Source organism: Malania oleifera, chromosome 6 (genome assembly GCF_029873635.1).
Source record: "Malania oleifera isolate guangnan ecotype guangnan chromosome 6, ASM2987363v1, whole genome shotgun sequence".
Classification (NCBI taxonomy): Eukaryota; Viridiplantae; Streptophyta; class Magnoliopsida; order Santalales; family Ximeniaceae; genus Malania; species Malania oleifera.
Window position 1 is genome coordinate 7836741 of NC_080422.1, and position 22956 is coordinate 7859696.

The following is a 22956-nucleotide window of genomic DNA, read 5'->3' on the forward strand; positions in this document are numbered from 1 at the left end:
CCAATAGTGACGAACCTACAAATTCGTCACTAATATTCTGAACTTAAAATTTTTTATTTCTCAAAAAAATAGTACTGACGGTTATTTAAACGTCACTAATGTTTATCTTTTAGTGACGGATTGAATTTGTCACTAATACCCCAGAAATCGTCACTAATATTTTCTCGGGTTATTTTATGCGCAAAAAATATTTTCGCGCGTTATTTTCTGATTTTTAGTAACGAACATATTAGTGACAAATTCAATTTCGTCACTAGTACGACACTATTAGTGACAAAATTGAATTCGTCATTAATATGTTCGTCACTAAAAACCGATTTTCTTGTAGTGCATCTAGTTCTCTTACACTGGTTTATTTTATCTTTTTTCTTCCATTTTTTAATATATATATCTAACACTAAGAGTCTATGTTGTGTGATTAGACTTTCACCTGGAATAACTTTACAATCCTTGCATGATAAATGATCTACCCTCTTGGTTAAAAAAAATCTATTTGACTTCTATTTTGTTCACTTTTAAAGGTTATTAAGTGTTCTCCTTTCTTTTTAAAGTAAGTATTCATTATACTAAAATCATATGTCATAGCGAAGTCTAAGATCATCTCCCCAACTCATTTTTGTCTCCATATCCATATCCTCTATATATCTTCTCATATTTTTCTTCTCTTCCAATGTGTCCTTTCAAATCCCCTCCTATAAATATTTTCTCAGTCCCTAGTATGCCTTGTATAATACTATCCATATCTTTAAAAAATTGTCTCTTTAAGATTTTTTACTAAGCCGACTTGAGGAGCATAAACAATAATGATATTTATTATCTCTTGTCCTAATACTATCTTGATTTTTATAATTCTATCTCCTACTCTCGTTACATCCACAACGCTATCTTTTAAGTTTTTGTCTATAATAATGCGTACTTCATTTTTATGTTTTTCTTTTCCAGTGTGCCATATTTTAAATCCTGATTTATCAATTTCTCTAACTTTCTCCCCCACCCACTTAGTTTCTTTAAGACAAATTATATTATTTCTTCTTTTGATCATTGTATTCACAATTTTCATGTTTTTACCCGTAAGTGTTCCTATATTCCAAGTTGCTAATCTAATCCTAGTTTCTTGAACTAACGTCTTTACTTGCCCATGTCCAAAATGATGTAGGAACCTTCACATATTTGACACTGTACCTAGGTGCCGACACAGCGCGTTGCTTTGGGGCAACGACCTAGCCCATCCTCGCCCACTTTTCGCTACACCCGGGTGGTTCAAATGCAACACGTCGCTCATAGAGGAAGCCCTAGCAAATATTCAGTAACGATTCATATTATAGTGATCTGACAAATTTTACACTAGCTGTTAGCTACCTAACGCAACCCTCCTCCTTTACCCAGACTTGGGGATCGGCTGTGTGTGGGAAATTATGACATTAAGTGCATCATAGGCGAAGTTAACTCACTAATACCATCTAAAGAAGAAATTATAGAACTGGAAGAAACTTTCACTCTCAAGATCCACTCAAGGTCAATGCCACGAGCATTGACCGACAAACTGCAAGAACTTGAGAAACCTACCTCCCTCTCTCTCTCCCTCCACACCCTGAAGTTTGTCTTGATCCAGAAGGGTTCTGATTTCTGTTGGCGTGCATATTCAGAGGAGTCATTCAGCAAAAAAAAGTTCTGTGGGACATGGTTACAATCTGATTAGAGCATAAGAACATGTAGAATTTTGAATCTTGAGTTCTTGATTTCTTCCATGCTAGCAAATATGCATTTCCATTTTCTAGTTCAGCGGGTTAAAAACAATGCAATATAGGCAAGAGGCTGCATTTTACGTTGGAGCACTGCAGCCCTACAAAGGCCAACTCTGGTTTTAAATTTCTTGATGCAGTGATTTTTCTCATGATCTCAATTCCGCCTCTATTTATTTTTATGGGTTTTGAATGGGAACAATTTGGTTTGTCTAGTACAGTGGTGCAGTACCTACATACCCACCAAAGGCAATCTGATTGAGCAATTACTATGAAATTAGATTGATAAGTAGATTAATTATGTCCTAAATGTGTCAATTCTCTCAATGGATCAATGTTCGTCAAAATTGGGTGTGAATCATCATGTTTGGCAACACTGTACTGGTTCCCAAAATGAGAAATATGTATCTAAAAGCTTCGCAGTTATGTTTCAGCAATTTTGGATGAAAGCAAACCAAATGCAACAGGACTCATCCAAACATGGAAATGAAATGCAGATCAAGACATTCCCAAAAGCATCCACATCATGTCTGAACTTGTTCCTGAGTATGAATTGTCCTTGCCCAGTGACATTTGGCTACCCATAGGACCAGATTAGCCGAGTTCTGCCCACCCACTTAGAACATTCAGTTTTAGATTTGTTCTGAGATGCTTAGAGAGTTGCTTATGACAAATGTCTGCAGTTCTGCAACCTACTCCCTTCAAAATCAAACAAGAACAAGAGAGAAGTTCAAAGCTCTCAAAAGGAGCTAATAAAATATTTTACATTTACCAAAAATAAAAAGAAACAAATAGTGACAAATCAGTGTCAACAACTAGATAAATGAGGCCTCAATCATTATGCTTAGAATATCACATGCCATACGGTTGAATTACCATCCCAAACAAACATGAGGGATCACACCATTTTTGTTCCCCAAACCTGGTAAGAGTCGTTTGGCAGAATTTATTTTCCATTAAAAGTGCCTCAAAGAAGGTACATAATGAATAAAGCTACAACTTAAGTGAACAGAAGGATCTTTGTTGATGTTCAAAACTCTACTGAATACAAAAAGCCGATTCAATTACACAGCATGTATATACATTATACAGTAAAATTACAAATGTAAGATGAACATGGAGAGAGATTTAAAACACAGTAACACTCAGTACAGAGAACACCCAGCCAATATTTTGTATGAAATATATTATCTGAGCAACGGGCTGGGCAGAGCAACAAATTCCACAAGCCTAATAAGAGCTTTTGGAAGTTCCTAAGCTCATAATAGCTGTAAAGCTAAGTAGAATCTTTTGAAGGTTTTGAACGCGCGCGCTGTCCCTTTAATCTAGCTTCAAGTAGCTTTGCCTTCAAAGTATTCTCCCTTATGCCCGGGACCAATTTTGAAGACTCAGAAATGCCAAGATCTGGGGGTGTAAGACTTGACATCCATTGTCGAACTGGGCTAGCATGACCAGCATGATTCCTCCAAGCAGGTTTACCACATGAAGTTTTCCCACCATCATTCTCAGGATGCAGATTACCACGTTCAGGCAATGAAAATTGACCTCTTATTAGATTACTAATCACATAATTTGAGTTTAACTCATGGGTTTCATCATGATTATTCTTTCTTTGGTAACTGTCCTCTTTGGCAGCTTCACAATTTTCAGACTTTTGAGAAATGCTTGTTTCAGCAGGGTTTCCTTCTCCTTTATTCCCCTGTTCTGGATCCACAACTGGCATTTTATTCTCACCGCACAACATGGCTCGAGCCATCTGCTCTTCAAACTTCACTTGCAAGGCAGAAGGATATCGATCTTTTAACCTTTCATGAGAAACAAGCTTCCTCTTTGTTTGATTAGATTTGAAGGCTTCATCCATATAACCTTCTACAGCTTGATCTCCAAATGGTTCAAAGTCCCCATTGCATGGTTTGTTTAGCTCAAAACAACGCAAATCACTGCCAGCAGAATCTTCTTCTTCACCCACATCTTGAGGAGCACTTACAGCCTCATTCAAAGGGATGGATTCCAGAGAATTCCTTCGAAAAGACCGGTCCTTTGAATTCATTGGCAACAAATCATCAGTGCCCTTAAATTTTCCCACTTGCTTAGCTTGAAGAAATGTCTCTATTTCAAACCGCAATTTGTCCACTATTGAGTCCTTTTCCGCAAAACCATGCTGAGCTTCTGCAAGCCTCGTCTGCATCCGTTCATCAAGCCATGATTCAGAAATATGAAGAATTAAACGATCATAATCAGCCTTGCCAGCCCAATCCTTATCAGATTTTTTATTTAAAGCATGCACTACTTGTTCATAATATTTTATTCCCCTAGCAAACTCATCACAAAGGTCTTCCAACAGCTTCCGTGACTTTCTCTCTCTTTCCAGCTCTTTTAGAGCATTAGAAAAAGAAGATTTTAGGTCAGAAAGATCCCGAGCTAATTTACGGTGCAGGCTTTCTGAGCGTTTTCTTAATTTTCTCTCATCTGCCAGTTCATCCCGCACAGATTGAACTGCAGCATTAATTCGGTCCATTTCCTTACTCTTCTGAACTAGTTTATCTTCTGCAATTTGCTTCATCAACTCATCTATTTCCTGCTGATCTGCTTGCCGGTCTCTAAGCAACTCTTTGATCCTGGAACGAGCATGGTCCAGCTCCGTTTTTAGTGCTTTGACCAGTGATATATTAGATACATGCTGCTCTTCAAGGCTCCAAATTCGGTTTAGCACTTTTAGCAGTTCTGCTGATGTTTTCAGGCTATAACCTGACTCAAGTGCCCTTCCCTTGAAATCAAGAGAACTGCCGGGGGTGACGGCAGGGTTGTAAGGTGCCAACTGCAAAAGGAGTGCATATGCGGCTATGTTAGGTGCCACCTACAAGAGTAAGCTAAATAGTGGCTATGCCTTTGGAACACTTTCAACCCAAAAAAATGAGAGCCAATGTATATTGAAATAGATGATGTCCTTCAAATCAACTTTAAATTCATAGAGCAATTCCAAAAAATGAGGTTATATTTGGTTTGCAGAATAGCTATTCCTTGGAATAAGATTGAACACGGAGAGAAACTTAGAAATAGAGGTAATAGTCATTCCTTTTGTAATCCTTATTATTTTATCCAACATGTAACAAGAAAATAATAGATATTCCCATGGTGAAATTAGAGAATAGTTATTCTTTATCTATTCCTGAAAAAGTTTCACTTTGTTATTTTCCTTATGGTAACAACGTAATTTTTTGTATAAAAAATTCTAGCTGACCTATTATAACTAATCTATTTGTAGCAACAAACATTCTACAAACCAAACATAACCTAAGTCTATAACAATTCACTTACATTTACCAACCAACAAAATTCTGCTCACAGGTGAGGCTATGTACTAATTGCTTCCATGGCTATGAATTTTTTTACCTCCGATGACATTCAATCAATTGAACTCATTTCTGTAGGATGATACAGTGGGTCCATTAACCTTTTATTTTCTTTTTAATTTTTTTCCGTAAAATTAAAAAACATGTTTCAAAAATGGAAATAAATAAATAAATAAATAATATATATGTATATATATGGTAGTGTTTACCTCCAAGGAACTACCATAGCTTGCAGGAGAAACAGGCTGCAGAGCCCGAATGTTCCTTTCAATTGATTGGTGATGTTGCATCAATGATGCAGCTACATGCCTTCTCAAAGAACTTGCACTTGTTGGCTGGTATAAGAAAACAGAGAAAGCTTAGTAACAGTAGAGAAACACTTCCAAATGATTACTTCAAAGTTCCATTTCTTTAAGGATGTCAGGAATTATTTTTGTCACAGGCTTGCAGCCACAGAATCTGCAAAAGGTTCTGCTAATTTTCTCAATCGTCAATTTGAGCAGACTTTGTGATTCTAACCACATTCACCCTTTCCCTGTCTATCTGTCTATTTTCTGACTTAGCAGAAGAAAAAAATTGGGCAAACTCTCAGAAAAAGTAAATAGAAAAAGAATCTGACTGAACATCGCTCACTACAATTTTTATTCTCTTGAATTCGTCCCTCTCCCACTCAGCCACATTAATATGGGAAAACATTTATTTATTTACCACCCAACATCATGTAGCACTCTAAAGTCTGAATTATTCAAATTTGAAAATCTATTAGAGAGATATGCTGCAGGAGCAAAGAGCAGATGTGCATTAAAAAGACATTACAAATATATAAAAAATAAATAAATAAATCATTCAAGAAAAAAAGTTAAATTATGCTCCCAGAATGGAGTAAACTACGAATGGAATGGTCATGAAATAGCTTATAAATTAAAATATGACCTCATTATAAAGCCAATGACCACTCAAAAAATTTTATTAATCCATATCATGTAAAGGACGCTATTCCAAAATTTTACCATTACCCTATCTTATTCCATGTTAGATGGAGTAATAAAACTTGTGCAAGAGTTTTGTAAATCATTATATCTCTCTTCAATTTCTATTCCATTTTGTGGACCAAATATAACCAAAAAGTATAATCCCCACGAATGACTATGAAACTTATAGCCCTCAATTTAGTTGCAAAGATTGTAATTAATATGGTTCTGGTTTCTGAAAAACAAAAACCTTACATATATTTGTGTGAGGCTCTCCACTCTGCCAATTACAGGCATTTTGTTCTCTGGAGTCCTAGAAAATGAAAAAAAAGAAAATTCTAAACTTCATTTCTTTTGTTTTCCTGCATTCTCTCAACTCTCAGGAACCAACTAAATGAAAGTACATTAAACTTAATGCCATTTGGAGAAAACAAAAATATCAATAAGAATATAAAACTTGATGAGGGGGTTTCGATCTGACCATGTGGGTTGAGGAAAAGATTCCTGGCCAACTACCATGCCAAGGACCAATTAATGGTGGTTCAAGACCTAGCGACCCACTTCCCCTGCTCTAAATAACAGCCCAAAGGAAAAACTGTCCACAACTTCTATGAAAGTTTTGTCTTGTAAAAGAAGAATGATCGAGGGAAAAGGCAAGTCTATCTCTACTCAATAATATATTCCTTATTTAATTTCTGTAACCTTTTCCAACTGAAGCACTAGAGGGTTCTTCTAACGAACCGCTCTTGTTCACAGACCTGTCAAATTATTCTACCCCAACCTCAACAAACAGGTAATACCCAACCACCCACTCCCATCCCCACCCTCTTTCTCTTCCTCAAAAAATATATAATCGTAGCAAAGAAAGCACTCATAGTACAACTGTACAACAGCCATTAACAAGTAAGCTATAGATTACTTATAGTACAAAAGCCATTAACAAGTAAGCTATGGATAACTTTTGAGTACAAAAGCCATTGACAGGTAGGCGATGGATGCAAGTATGTAAACAACAAATAAAGCAAGAGGGGCAGAAATCAAGCGATCCCATATTCCCAATAGAATTTCACCAAAAAAAGTCACTGATAAATCAATAAAAAGAGAAAAGGGTTTTGGTTAATGCATAAAACCCTAAAAGGGATCACGCCGGCTGGTTCAATGGACAAACCCATAATCAAGATTAAACTAAAATATTAAAGGGTTTTCACAATCAAACAGGTAATTTTACCTGAAATAAGATACCCATTCACAAAATCCATTTCATGAATTACAAAAACCATCAACGAACGATCAAGAAACATCAAATAAAGCAAAATTGGACAAACACAGAAACCCAGAAAAGAGCATAATTAAGAGAGAGAGAGAGAGAGAGAGAGAGAGAGAGAGAGAGAGAGAGAGAGAGAGAGAGAGACCTGGTCAGGAGAACTGGGAGACGGATCGTCCAAAGTGGTAGTGGGGATCTCAAAAGCCCTGTCCCTGTAGTGATGCTGCTGGTGGTGGTGGTGGTGGCGGCGGCGAAGCCTAGAAAGCGGAGGAGGAGGAGGAGGAACAGTGTCACCCCGGTGCATCTTAGAGAGAGGGGGGTAGCGGTGAATCTCCCACAGGCTGGCGGCAAGCTTTCTAGCAGAGACAGGAGGGGGAGGAGGAACAGTGACGAAAAGCGGGTCTTTAACGACGAAAACTGGTGTGCAGAGTCCCCCTCTCTTCCCCACCAGTACTCCTCTTTTCAACTTTTCCCCCAAACACTCCTCCTTTTCTTCTACCCCTTCTTCCCTTTTCCCCACCCTTTTCATCCTTTCTCTCTCTTCTCTCAAACCCTTTACACACACGCTCTCTCTCTCTCTCTCTCTCTTTCTCTCTCAAGTCTAAAGCTTTTTCTGGTTGTTTTCTCTCTCATCCGCGTCCCATTTGACTGCCTCTGTCTTGTAAGGGAAAATCACCGAAACTGTACTGTTAATTCTTCTGGTTGTTTTCGAGGAGTGATTTTTTTTTTTTTTGACTTCTTTTTGTGCTCTTCTTCTTCTTCTTCCTGTTTTGCTGCTGCTTCGTATCAGCAGCGTCCATGGCCAAAAGTACAGGAGCCATTAACACAGTCGTCACTGCGGACCTGGGCTGCGTCAGTCACCCGCCTTCCTAATTTGTTAAGCTGCGCTTGTCCCAACCGTAGCATCCCCACTTAAGACATTTCTGTGAGCACTTGCAGAATTAAATTCAAAGCTCCTTACCTCAGGTTAAAATTCCACTCGTCCACATTTGAATGGATAATGAGTGCTTATGAGTTATGACATGGTTGATAGGGTGAGCAAATGTTGATTCGGATAAAATTTGGTTAATTAATTGAATTAATTAAAATTTTTGATTAATGAGAATTGTTAATCGAGTCGACCGAATAGAGGGGTCTCATCGAACTGAACTCGGCCGAACTTCCTTTTCGAGTAATTCGGTTAACTAAATTTAACCGAATTAATTTGAAATTAATTAATAAAAGCATAATATAATTGTAGATTTTTTTACCAAATACTAATTAACATATTAATAAATTAACATATAATAATTAACATATTAACAAATTAGTTAACATATTAACAAATTAACATATACTAATTTATATTTAAATTTTAATTATTTATTAAATTTGTTATTTCGGTTAACCGAATTAACATTCCTCTTAACCGAATCGATTAACCGATTAACCAAACTTGTAAAACTATAACCGAACAGACCGATCTTGTGTTCTTAACTGAACCAAACCGAACTGATCAATTTCAGTCGGTTAATTCGAGTTTCCCTGAATTATACTCACCCCTAATGGTTGGATCCAAAACTTAATAGACTTAAACTTTTGGATTAAGTTGGTGTTCACCCATATGTATCAAACCCACTTATGGGCTCCTCCGATCCTAACAAGTGGTATCAGAGTCGACGATTCGTAACTCTGGGTAAGCAATATCGTAAAAAAGTTGAGATGTGAAGCATATTTCTGACATTCGTTTGAATTTAATTTCTGTAGGTAAACTTGATGACGAAAGGTACTGCAGCACTTTTAGTGATGGCCAGTGGAAGCTCACCAAGAGTGCTATGGTTGTGGCTCGAGGCATGAAGCACTCTGCATTGTATGTTCTACAAGCAAAGATCTCCAACGACATTGTTAATGCGATGGAGGATAATGGTACAACAGAGTTGTGGCACAAGAGACTGACTCACATCAATGAGAAAGAATTAACTTTATTGGGGAAGAAAGTCTACTATGTGGACTGAAAAGTACACTTCTAAAAAGGTGTACTCATTGTTTGTGAGGGAAGCAAAGCTGAGTTTCCTTCAAGAATTCCCTTCATTTGAGAAAGTAAGAGATACTGGATTTGGTACATTCAGATGTGTGTGGCCCTATAAAGACGAGAATACTTGATGGCTCCAGATACTTTATGACCTTCATGGATTATCATTCTGTTGGAATTGGTGTATTCCCAAGAGGGAGGATGAATTGGGTATTTAAAATTTTCTTCCTAAGTTAATTCAAATTCCAACAGTAGCATTACATAAGTCTAGGATCTTTCTATACAATCATAAACTTCATCAAGAATTAAACGCAAACATTCAAGTGTTGAAATTTAAATTGTAGAAATTAAAAGTAGACACAAGAAATATTATCGGGGTTCTGCCAATACTGCCTACGTCCTCGCCTCAAGCTCACAAGCAAGAGGATTCCACTAAGGGCTCACTACACAGGTGGAGTGACACCTAATACAACACCTTACCAGGATGGTGCACCTAACTTTCCTAACCAGGTCAAAGTTAATCAGGAACTTTTCACATCACAAGTCTCCCTCTTCAGGACCATGCCTGGAATACAATAGATAATTAAATTTCTATACAAACAAATATGCTTCTTATACTAATCAGATATGTACCTCTATGCTCAATCAATTTATGCACTCACATATGATAGGATATTAAGTTCAAGTGAGATTTTCTTAGCCAATGTGTTAACTCTCAATAGTATGTAAGCCAATGTGTGTATATGAGAGCAAGACTTTTGACTTCAAGGTAATGTGCTTGTAATGTGAACAATCAAAAGGTCTCTATAACCCTAAACAAACATCACAATAATATTTTTCAAATGTAAAACATAATAGATAATAGGGTTTAAGCTTGCTAAAAGTATTTTTGTCAAAGCACAAAGCAAGCTTATGAATCATGCAATGAGGATGCAAGATCTTAAACCAAGTAAGAGTTTTCCTAATACAATATTTATGAGTGAAATATTATCGGAAAAACCTTAAGCTCACAATCACATATAAATGAAAGAGAGTTTAAGCTAGTAAGATGAATATGAAACACTAGTCTTTCTCAAAATAGTAGTTAGATGAGTATGTAAAAGAGATTTTGCCAATATGTATGAAAAATATGGAAGTAGGAAAGATTTTACCCAATAAAATTTTTAAGAGAATTTTGGCTAATCTAAAACCCTAATCCTGTGTCAATTTTGCAAATGAGGAAATATTTATAGAGTTAGGAAACATTATAGCTGTTGGGGATGCGTAGGGTATTTTGGAAAAAGATTAATTGAGTTTAATTAAAAATAACCTAGTTTAACCTCGAAAAATTTGAGCAACCCGAGAAGTTCGGTCGACCATTTTTAAGGTTCAGTCGACCGGATTGCTCAGTTCTGTCGACTAGAGCATTTTTGAACTGAGGAGTTGGCCAACCAAACTTAAGACAATTTTGGAACCTTTGAGGTTCGGTCGACCGGGCCAAGTTGGGTTGACCAAATTAGAGGTTTGGTCGACAAGGTTATATTACAACTAGAGGTTCGGTTGACTAAAGCATTGGGATTTCCTACGTGCCAGTTCAATCAATCAGAACATTGAAGTTCATTTCAAACTTGGTCAACTGTTGACCCTAAGGAGGTTCGATCGACTGAAGGTCTATGTGTGTTCTGGTTCGATCGACTGAGTAGTCAAACTATTGACTATGGCAAGTTCGGTCGATTGAAGTTGTTCTGTATTTTAGGGTTCGGCTGACCGAACACACTAACTTTGTGTATTCAAGTCCTAATTTCATTTGAAGTCGCCCTTATTCACATGATTATTACTTCTAAGATATATGGAGGCTTTTTCATACAATATATTGGGACCTAAACCAGTATATGGTCTTTGAGCTAATCCCTAAAAATCCAACGTCGGTCGACCTGATCCCTAAGGTCCATCTATGGTTTTAAGCTTATAGTCCCTACTATGCATGTCATGCATTAATTATTACAGACCGATAGATTATTATTACAAACTCGAATTAAAATATATAAAAATACAACTTAAAATAAGTGAATGCTTCATGCTCTGCTCCTCACCAATTCCATGAATTTCGCCGAAAGATGTGCTCATTTAAATGCTTCTCGGCATTCATTTCTCATCTGTCATTCGTGCTTAGAAAAGTAAACATGTTCAAATACTTAAAGCACACATATGAGATACTGTGGTTTATTATAACCAAAACAAGAGACGAACCAAAAAGTCAACACATTCAAGGAAGTTGTAGGTATATATGATTATGCGTCAAAATTGCGTAATTAGGTATTTTAAATCATGCATTAACGATTATATTTTTAATTAAATGTCTAATTATGCTCAATATTTTAACATTGCACTCTATTTATAATATTTGGGTTTTATTGAATAATTTATGAATTTTTGGTATTTTATTATTGCAGGACAATTTCTAGACATTAAAGTCGAAATTAAAAATGTATGTGCATGTACGTGAGCGTTAAATGAGATTACAAGTCAAAGATGATTTTCGAAAGCTGAGCCATGTTTGGGGAGAGCCGGGTACATGAGCCGGAGTCCAATTCGAGATCGTGAACAGTCGGGGTTTTCCTGGACATTTCAAGGGCCTTCTTGGACATTTAAAAAGGAATCAAGAAAATATATATATATATATTATGTGAAGATGTAGACCGAGCCGTGTGGACAAGTGAGACACCATGCAAGACCAGGCCATGAATGTGGAGTGCGTGCATGTGAGCTCGGCCTTGAGGCCTGTGTATGCACTGGACCATAAAAGAAAAAAACGGACTGGGCTTCAATTATGCAAAGTGCGTGTGTGTGTGTGTGTGTGTGTGTGTGTGTGTTAACTAATAGAAAAAAAAAAGTGAGTCAGGTCTTGATGTGACCTGGCCATGCAAAAGTGTCCATGTGTGTGTGTTTGTAGGGCTGGCACTATGTAGGGCTTCAAGTAGGAGGGCTGGTTCTCTTTTAATTCCAGCGTGTCTCCTCTCTCTGGCTGGCCTCCCCTTCTCTCCCTCTTTTCATCTTTCTCTGGCCCCTCTCTTCTCCTCTCTCTTAACTCTCCCTCTCTTCCTTTCTCTCCTATCTTCTTTCTCTTGGCCTCTTTTCCCTTTTCCTTTCTATCCATAGTCAAATGACTATGGCAAATTAACATATCTCAGCTTAAGATTTTCAATAAAACATTTCATTCAAACACATGCCACACTTGATTCAATAACAAATCTAAGCTAAAAGTATTTGAGAGCATAATAAGAAGAGTATTTTAATTTAAGATGTTCCCCCTATCAATTTGAGTTATAACTTAGATGCAATAAATAGCTTATACTAGATAGAGAATTATTTCATATGCCTAGTAGTATAAGTCATCAATCCAAATCTTTAAAATCAACTATACTGAGTATTTGCCAATTACATTTGTCACTTGATTAGTATAGTTGTCCCTATAGACCATAGATGCATCAGAAGATATATATTAAGGCATGCAATAATGTTCATGACCTAAGAACATTCCATATCAAATCATAAAACTTCAAACGCAGGATATAATGTTCAAGGATTTCATAAAAGCCTCAATAATTCAGTAGACGAAAGTGATGCATATGGATCATTTATAAAGGCATGTGGGCATAGATATTATAAGATAATGAGAGCATTTAATTTGTTATGTCCATGAAAGTGAAAAGCTCCCCCTGAGTTATGCACTCAACTCATTTAATGCTTTTTTCATTTTCTAATTTTTTTTAGCCAAGAGTTATAATATTTTCAATGATTTTAGATTTGGCATGAATGCTTTAAGCTTATTGGACCAAAAAGTCACAATAAATATTTGTTAAGGTAATAAGTCTATGCCTGCCTCTTTTCTTATGAATTTCAATATGTGAGAGGCACGAGATTGAATGGCTTTCAATTTAAACTGCATGTGCATAGATCTACTTGGGATTTCATTTCATTTTCTAGATTTGAAACCTAGTGTAACTACTTTAGCCATTCAACATTATTTGAAGCTCTAAGAGATTTGACTTAACGTTTTGAGAGCTTATGAAGCTAGCAGGGATAAATACTCTTAAATATTAAATTATTAATATGTTCAGAAGAGTATTTTGGTAGTAGCTAGACATTATACAAGATAACCATTCTAAAGAAAATGTCCTAACTATTTTGGCAAAGAGCATATATGAGAATATGATTATTTTTTTACCAATGCTCTTTGGAGATTGGAATGTATCCTTCGACTATGATCATAGTTTTGGAGCAAGGATACGAATTAATGAGAGGATGGATCTTTACCTGATGTGATCATGATATGGTAAAGATTTCCTATGGAAGAAGTGAACCAAAATTAAAGGATTTACAATCTAAACTCAAAAGGGACACTCCCATGGTGGATGCCTCTAATTTTGATTACAAGGAGGATGACCTTTTATTAGCACTCGATAGATGTGGAATTTATTATCATTGATGCTTATACCTAGAGTAATGACTGCTATTTGATTGATGAGTTTAGGGTAAAATGATAAAAGGCAAGACGAATTCCCTAAAGCTCAATTTTGTGCAATGGACAAAGGTATGCTTAAACTTGTGATATTCATGTTAGCATAGGTTAAGCATTTTGAATTAAATACCAGACATAGATGTCATGTCCATTTGGAAGTGGGTAAAGATAGTTTCATTTTAAGCAACAACCACTTCCCAAACCAACAATCATCACAACCCCCTAAACCTAAACCTAGGATCTAAGGAAGCATTAAATGATTAAGTAGTATTAATTTAAATCTATTTTTCCTTAGGTCCTACAGAGTTTGCTTTATTGATTATCCATTTCATTTCTTTTTCCATGCCTTTGGCACCTTTAGCTAAACAACTAAACCCAATATGCCCTTTTCTTTTATGTTGTAAGCAAGTTTTGAATTTTCGTAAAAGGCTATGCTTAATAATCTTATGTTTCCATGATCAGGCATGATAATGGGATTTATATGATGACCCTAAATCCTTTTCACAAAGATTTTTCTTTTTAATTCTCGAGGATTTATCATTTCCCATTTCTCCCTCCTGGCAGATTATTTTCAAAATCTTTTCAATCTTTTTCTTTTCTAAGGTGACATGATAATCTTTTAATTTCTCTAATTGTTTAGCCAATCTTCTATTTTCATTTTTCAAAAATAATTTCTTTTTATGCATCCTAACAATGAACTTATGAGCACTAATGAATTCCTTATGTGACTTCTCATAAGATGTCATGCTTTCAATATCATATGCACATGATTCACTACATGATATGTCATAATATATGTTGTCAGAATTGTTGCATGCAACAACAGCAGTATTATCAATAAGTTCGACAGATGATTCAACATATGGTATTTTGCAACAATCAACACAAGAATCATCAATTGCATCACAAACTGAAATAAGAGGTGGATCTTATACCTCTTCATTGATTGGCGTTATTAATGCATGATTTACCTCCTCTGGACCATTTGAGCTTAAATCCTTCAGAATGATGGTCTCATTTTCTTTTGCCTCTCCATATTTCCTATCTAGCTCCTCCCAAATGTCCTTTGCACTAGAACATGTCATAAACTCAAGTAGAATATTAGAATCTAATGCAAGATATAACATGTCCATGGCATAAGAATTCGCATGCATCACAGTAGTATCATTTTCGTTTGCAGGCATACAAATTCCTTTGAAAATCACCTACCAGGCCATCTAGTCCATTGATTTTATGAATATGCTCATTCTAATTTTCCAAGTGGTGTAATCAACACCACAAAATAATGGAGGACTGGAAGGTGATCATCCCTCTACAAATGGGGATACACCAATTTAAGTCATTCCAATCTTTAGCAAAAACGTTTAAGTCAATGCTATAAGGCTCTGATACCAATTGTTAGCTTTGGTGTATTCCCAAGGGGGGGGGGGGTGAATTGGAATTTTAAAATTTATCTCCTAAGTTAAACGAGAAAGTTGTATAACACAACCTAGGATCTTTCTAATCATACACCAATTGCGCAAATAATGATATGCAGAAATTAAATCATGTGCAACATTCACAATATAACATATATGTGTGGTAAATATAAAGTGCGAAAATATAAACAGACACACGATATGTTATCGAGGTTCGGCCAATACTGCCTATGTCCCCGCCTTTAGTTCGCAAGCCCGAGGATTCCACTAATGCTCACTTAACGGGTGGAGCAACACCGATTACAACCGGGTCAATTAGTAGGGCTGACCTCAACCTAAACTTTACCAGGATGGTGCACCTAACTTTCCTAACTGGGTCTAAGCCAATTCGGGACTATTCAACAGGGCTAATCTCCCTCTTTAGGCCTGCACTTGGAATAGAACAGATATGAAAATTTTTGTACAAACAAATGCTTCTTACATAAGCTGATAAGTACCACTACACACAATATAATCAATGCATCTCAATGATGTATGAACTATAAGTTTGGTGCTCTACGTGTGCAATCAACACTCAAAGTTATGTCTATAAACAATCAAGCACAAGAGTGTTCTAACAAGCTATTTTTTGGAAACTAGATATAACAAATCTCAATACTTGATTAGGGTTTCAAAGATGCTGATCAAATATTCAAACTGACTAAAAATATTTTCCTTCAATGAAATAAGCACATGAGTAGTTTTAAGTATATAGCTTGTAAAAAAAATATTTTGCACACAAAAGATTATTGCTATAGGAATCTTTGCAATGACAATGCAAAGATCCTTAAGCTAATGAGTTTTTCCCAACACTAGATTTATCAAATAAAAATCTATGGGAAAACTCTTGCTTGACTCCCCAAAAATAATAACAATCAAGAAAAGAAAAACAATGGGAGTATAAGCAACCTCTAATAAGCACTAGCACACCGAATAAGCTCTCACAATGCTAAGACGTATCAAGAGAATGAAGAAATGAGACTATTTGGGCAAAATAAGATTTTGAAATTTTAGAGAGTTTTGACTTAATCCTATTTTCAAATCACCACTACTTTTTGCAAATGAGCCCCTATATATAGAGAATGACTAAATTATGATCACTGGGGATATATAGGGTATTATTAGATTTTTTTTTTTAAACCAATTGAAAAAATTAACCTAGTTTACTTAATTTTAACTCTGGTAAAAAATAATTTAACCCGCGAGATTTGGGTGCCCGGTCTGAGGTTCGAGTGCCCGAATAGACTAAGTCAGAAAATCAGTTTTTGAAGGTTTGGGTGCCCGAAGTTAGGTTCGATTGGCTGAACAAAAGTTAGAAGCATTCTGTCCGCATTTCGGGTGCCCGAAGCTGAGTTTGGTTAACCAAACTAACAAGTTCGGTCACCTGAGTCCTTTCTGAACGTGAAGGTTCGGTCGCCCGAGTTGGTGAAAAGTGCTCTGACACTAGTTTGGTCGCCCGGACACGATACGCTCATTTTTAGTTTGGTCACCCGAAACCAGGTCAACCTGCTGACTTCCGAGTAGTTTAAGCGCCCGAGGTGAACACCTGGGGTTTGTTCACCCGACCTGTCACAAATATTTTCAATTGAGTCCAATTTTTCCTTATTTAATTCCCCTGATATAATGAGTGATGTTGGGGACAATGTGCACTAAGTATTGGGACCTAGGGTCTTTTCTAAGGTTTTTTTACCCTGCCAAAAAAATATGGCATCGGTTGACTAAAGGGTGATCCCTAAGGCCAATCTATGGTCTTTGAGCTTTAGTTCCTACATGCATTAATTATTACAGACCGTTCCTATATTACTATTACAGACCCAATATTATACTTATAAAATTACAACAATGAATTTTCTGGGTCTTCTTTTGCTTCAAGCCACTGTGTGTCACATGCCATCAATATGAACTTGCCAATAAGAACCTGCACACAAAATTGGAAACCATTAAATACCAGAGTATTTGTCATTATCAAAACTGGGAATGACCCATAGGGTCAACAACAATACCAGAATATATTAATGGAATTTTGAAGAGAATAGAAATTAGGATAGAATAGAATTTTAGTGAGTTAATTTTCAGAAATTAAGAAGAGAATTTAGGGTTTAGTTTTGCAATCTGGAAGCAGGAACTTTGGGGTGGTTTCTGTGTTTTTCCTAGGATGACGATTTTAGGGAAAACATAGTAAACTATCATCGGTTTCTATTTCCATATGGTAGGACTCGACCTTAAAGTAGTAATAGGAGGTATGAGGGTATCTTAGTTAGATTAATGTAAGAATAACATTGTGGGGTTGGATTCTCAGAATAAATTGGCATTATTGAAGGATGGATCTTGGAGGTAGTAGTTCTCACGCTAGCAGCGATGATGGTGTAGGGCCTTCTAGCATGGGCAATGGGGATTTAGATGTTGTTTTGTGCAACATGACTTAGCAGGTTAAGGCTGAGATTGCGCGAAGCTCTTGAAGTTAGGGAGGCCCATATGTAGTTCAGGGGTGTACAATAGAAAAGTTCACGAAGATGAATTCTCCAATATTTTTAGGAGAAGTTGACCCCGTAACTGTCGAGAACTGGATGCAAGAGATTTAGAAAATACTGACAGTGCTTCACTGCACAAATGAACAGAGGGTCCTCTATGCCACATACAAGTTGATAGGCAAGGCCGAGAGATGGTGGACGACTACAAGATTATTAGAGGAGCAAAGGCCCATACCAGTGGCTATGACTTGGAGTCAGTTCAAAGAGGTATTCTTTGACAGATATTTTCCTGTCACTGTTAGAGAGGCTAAGGTAGTGGAGTTTCTGAATTTGTCGCAGGGAAATCTTACAATTCAGAAGTATGCAATGAAGTTTATTAAGCTGTCACACTTTGCCCCCTATGTCTTTCCAAATGAAATTAAGAAGGCGAGGATGTTTAAAAGGGGTTTAAGGCGAGAAATATATAAACAAGTTGCAATTCTGGAGATGCAAGATTTCTCTGAGCCAGTTAGTAGAGCCACATAGAAAAAGAGAGTGAACCAAAAGATGTGGGAGTACCGAGCCAGAGGAAGAGGCCCATGCCTTCGGGTTTTCAGGTGGGTTCCAGTTGGGGCTCATGGAGAGGAGATCAGTATAGTGGAGGTCAGAGGTAGATGACGGGACTTAGTGGTGCTCTGGGTGGGCAGACTTATCCTATCTACCCTAGATGTGGATAGAGGCATTCGGGAGAATATAGGGTGGGAGAGAAATTCTATTATCGGTGTGGGAGATTCGGCCATATGACGAGATTATGTTGGGGACCACCGACCCACGCATTAGCTTACAAACCATTTCAGGGTGGTTATCAGGCGCCCCATGGAGGCCAGCAGAGGAACAGAGCTCCGGCGAGGGTTTATGCACTGACGTCGGGAGACGCCGAGGGCACCAAAGACGTTGTTATAGGTACACTTATTGTTTTACCATATAAAGTTGTTGTTTTGTTTAACTCAGGTGCCACCCATTCCTTTGTATCGTCGGGATATGTTAAAATATCTGGGGTGGAGGTGTAGTTGTTAGATATTGAATTGTTAGTTGTCAAACCGACTGGGTCAGTAGTGAGGTGTAGGAGAGTACTTAAAAATTATACAGTAAGTATTCAGGAAAAAGTGTTACTAGCTGACCTGGTAATATTAGATATGCAGGGGTTCGATGTGATATTAGGTATGGACTGGCTGGCAGCTAATTATGCCACATTGATTGCCATCGAAAAGAAGTGATTTTTAGACCTCCAGGTGAGTAGGAATTCAAATTCGTTGGTTCATGTGCATGCACCTCACCACAGATAATGTTAGCCATTCAGGCGAGGAGATTGCTTCAAGGTGGTGCCAAGGGTATGTTACTTACATAAAAGAGTTTCCAATGGAAGAATTGAAACAAGTTAATAATCCGGTAGTTAGAGAATTTCTAGATGTTTTTTCAGAGGAATTACCTGGCTTACCACTGAATTAAGAGATTGAATTTATGATGGATATTCTATCAGGGTCGGCACCGATATCTAAAGCGAACTATAGAATGGCTCCAGTTGAATTAAAAGAATTGAAAGATCAGTTGCAGGAGTTATTGGATAAAGAGTTTGTCAGGCCTAGCGTGTCGCCCTGGGGAACACCAGTTCTATTCGTGAAAAAGAAATACGGGACTATGATGATGTGCAATGATTATAGAAAAATAAACAAAGTGACAGTTAAGAATAAATATCCTCTTCCCAAAATTGATGATTTATTTGATTAGCTCTAGGGGACCCAAGTCTATTCCAAAATTGACCTTTGGTCGGGATATCACCAGATGAAAGTTAAAGTGGAGGACGTCTTGAAAACAGCTTTCCAAATCAGATATGGGCACTACGAGTTCTTGGTGATGCCATTCAAATTGACTAATGCACTGGTAGTGTTTATGGACTTAATGAATCGGGTGTTCCATCAGTACTTAGACCTATTTGTTGTGGTATTTATTGATGATATATTGGTCTACTCAAAGAGTTTTGAGGAGCACGAAGAACATTTGAGGTTGGTATTGTCGGTATTGAGGAAAAATAAAATATTCTCTAAATTCAATAAATGTGAATTCTAGTTGAGACAAATCACCTTCCTCAAGCATGTGATCTCTAGGGACGGAATATCGGTTGATCCAAGTAAAATAAAGGCAGAAGTGAGTTGGGTGAGACCAGTGAATATTTAGGAGGTCAAAAGTTTCCTAAGTCTGGCAGGGTACTTCTAGCTTTTTGTGGATGGCTTCTCTAGATTATCAGATCCACTAACACGAATCACGAGGAAAATATGAGATTTGAATGGACTAACGATTATGAGCAGAGGTTCCAGGAGTTGAAGCAACGGTTGATCACTACACCGGTGTTATCTATTCTATCAGGAGAGGATGGATTTTTTATATACAGTGATGCATCTCTAAAAGGACTCGGATGCATGTTGATGTAGCATGGGAGAGTTATTGTCTACGCATCTTGGCAGCTTAAAGAATATGAAAGGAATTTCCCGGTGCATAATTTAGAGTTAGTTGCAGTGGTGTATGCTCTAAAGATCTCGAGGCACTACCTTTATGGTGGGAGATGTGAAATCTTCACTGACCATAAAACCTTGAAATATTTCTTTATCCAGAAAGAATTGAATATGAGGCAAAGAAGATGGCTAGAGCTCATTAAAGATTATGATTGTACCATCAGTTACCATCTAGGGAAAGCAAACGTAGTGGCTGATGCGCTGAGCCGAAAGACAGTGGGTACAACATAGTCAGCAATGGAGATTCAACATCCGATTCAAATGGACATAGAGAGGCTCAGTGTAAAGCTAGTAAAGGATGGTCACCAGGCATTTATTGCCAACCTGGCGGTACAACCTACCTTGCTTGAGAGAATTAAAGCTACCGAGAAGAATGACGTTGAATTGGTAGAGCTGATAGATGAAGTGCAAGACAGTCATGGAGAGGAGCTCAGTATTTCTGAGGATGGAGCTCTAAGGTTCCATGCCAGATTATGTGTCCCTGCAGATGCTGAGATAGCTAAGATAAAACGAGGCCTCCAGGAATCATTTTGGTGGAGCGGCATGAAGAGGGAGATAGCTAAATTCATGGCATAGTGCTTGACGTGCCAGTAGGTAAAGGTTGAGTACCAGAGGCCGACAGGACGGTTGCAGCCACTCCACATTCCCGAGTGGAAGTGGGACCATATATCTATGGATTTTATCACGGGATTACCACCAGCGCTACATGGACAGAACGTCATTTAGGTAGTTGTACACCGACTGACGAAGATTGCCCACTTCCTACCTATTAAAGTTAGCTACCCTATGAACAGACTAGAAGAGATATATATTTAGGAGATAGTTTGACCCCATGGAGTGCCAGTATCCATAGTTTAGACCGTGACTCACATTTCACATCATGATTTTGGAAGAGCTTACAGGAGGCTTTGGGGTCTCAGTTGTCATTCTGCACAGTATTTCATCCTCAGATTGATGGGCAGACAGAGAGGACGATCCAGATACTTGAGGATATGCTGCGAGCATGTGTGCTGGATTTCAAGGGTAGTTGGACCCAGTATATGCCGCTGGTTAAGTTCGCATATAATAACAACTACCAGGCCAGCATAAGGATGGCACCATACGAGACATTATAGGGCAGAAGGTGTCGTTCTCCACTATACTAGGATGAAATGGGCGAAAGGCGAGTTTTGGGACCAGAATTGGTGTAGCAAGTGTATGATAAAGTCTGACTTATTAAAGACAGAATCAGTGCAGCTCAGAGTCGACAGAAAAGCTATGCAGATACTTGCCGCTAGAAGTTAGAGTTTAATGTGGGAGATCAAGTGTTTTTTAGAGTAACACCGCTGAAGGGAGCTATAAGGTTTGGGAGGAAGGGTAAGTTGAGCTCTAGGTTTATTGGCCCATTTGAGGTACTAGATAGAGTGGGTCTAGTCACCTATAGGCTAGCGTTACCACCAGCACTATCTAGGATACATGACATATTTCATGTTTCCATTTTGAGGAAATATGTCACAGATCCCTCCCATATAATCAGATATGAAGAGATAGAGCTTAGAGATACTTTGACAAATGAAGAAACACCAGTGCAGGTTTTAGATAGAAAAGAACAGGAGTTGTGCACCAAGAAAATTCCATTGGTAAAACTTCTGTTGAGAAATCACGTAGAGGAGGAGGCCTCATGGGAGCTAGAGGAGGGGATATGACATAAACACCCACATCTGTTCAATGGGGATCAGTATTAGATAGAAAAGAAACAATAACAGTCAGATAAAGTAGATTTTATTTTGATGTTGTACAGAGTAATTGATGTATAATAGTAGAATATAGGATAGGTGTGTGTAACGACCTGTAAAATTTTAACTCTTTAAAATAATAAGAAAGATAATAAAAAGGAAAAAAAAGGGAAAAGAAATTTTAAAAGGGTAACAAGCAGGCACTCGTTGGTGATTTGGATTTTCTCGTCGACGAGCAATCTTCTAAGCCTCGTCACTGAGTATGCATGTCTCATCAACGAGGGTTTACTGAGAGAGGTTTTCATATACCTAAATTTTGTCGAGGAGCTCCCAGTTTCGTCCAGGAGCAGTGTTCCTGTGTAGTGACCTGAAGAATAATAGCATTTTAATAATAAGAGGGAGAGAAAATAGAAACAGAAATAGAAGAATAATAGCATATTAAATAATCATAATTTCAGAAAATTGCCAAGCTTCGTCAACAAACACAGGGTTTCGTCGACGAAGGCCTTAAGGATTTCGTCAACGAATACTGGGCTTCGTCGATGAGAAAATACCAAGAGGCAGATTTTGGGCCTCTGAATTTCGTCGACGAATACAGGGCTTCGTCGACAAATTTATTGAAAGACTCGTCGACGAGGTGACGTGTCTCGTCGACGAATCTGGTCCTATATAAGTAAGGAAAACTGGATTTTATCACATTTTTCACCGAGCTCTCTCTCTCCTCTCTCTCTCTCTCCCTCTCTCTCTCTCTACGTCACTCTCTCCCTTCTCTCTTCGATTTCGGCCCCACCAGTCGCTGGATCAACGATCCGAAGCTACCACGACACTCCTGGCGGAGTTCTCTGTACATCTGCTGGAGTGGATCGTTGGGAAAACAGAGTTGAATTTCATCCCAAATTCAAAGTAAGGCATTTTAGCTAGT

At 37.6% G+C, this 22956-nt stretch overlaps 1 protein-coding gene across 1 annotated transcript; it reads right to left on the minus strand.

The window, feature by feature from the left end:
• Positions 1-2677: 2677 nt before the first annotated feature.
• LOC131158439 (uncharacterized protein At5g41620-like) lies at positions 2678-8244 on the minus strand. The gene is made up of 3 exons (XM_058113312.1): positions 7479-8244; positions 5305-5430; positions 2678-4560 (listed from the first exon to the last, which is right to left on the minus strand). Exons 1-3 carry the CDS (start codon positions 7857-7859, stop codon positions 3019-3021), a joined length of 2049 nt encoding a protein of 682 aa, XP_057969295.1. The 5' UTR covers positions 7860-8244; the 3' UTR covers positions 2678-3018.
• Positions 8245-22956: the final 14712 nt, after the last annotated feature.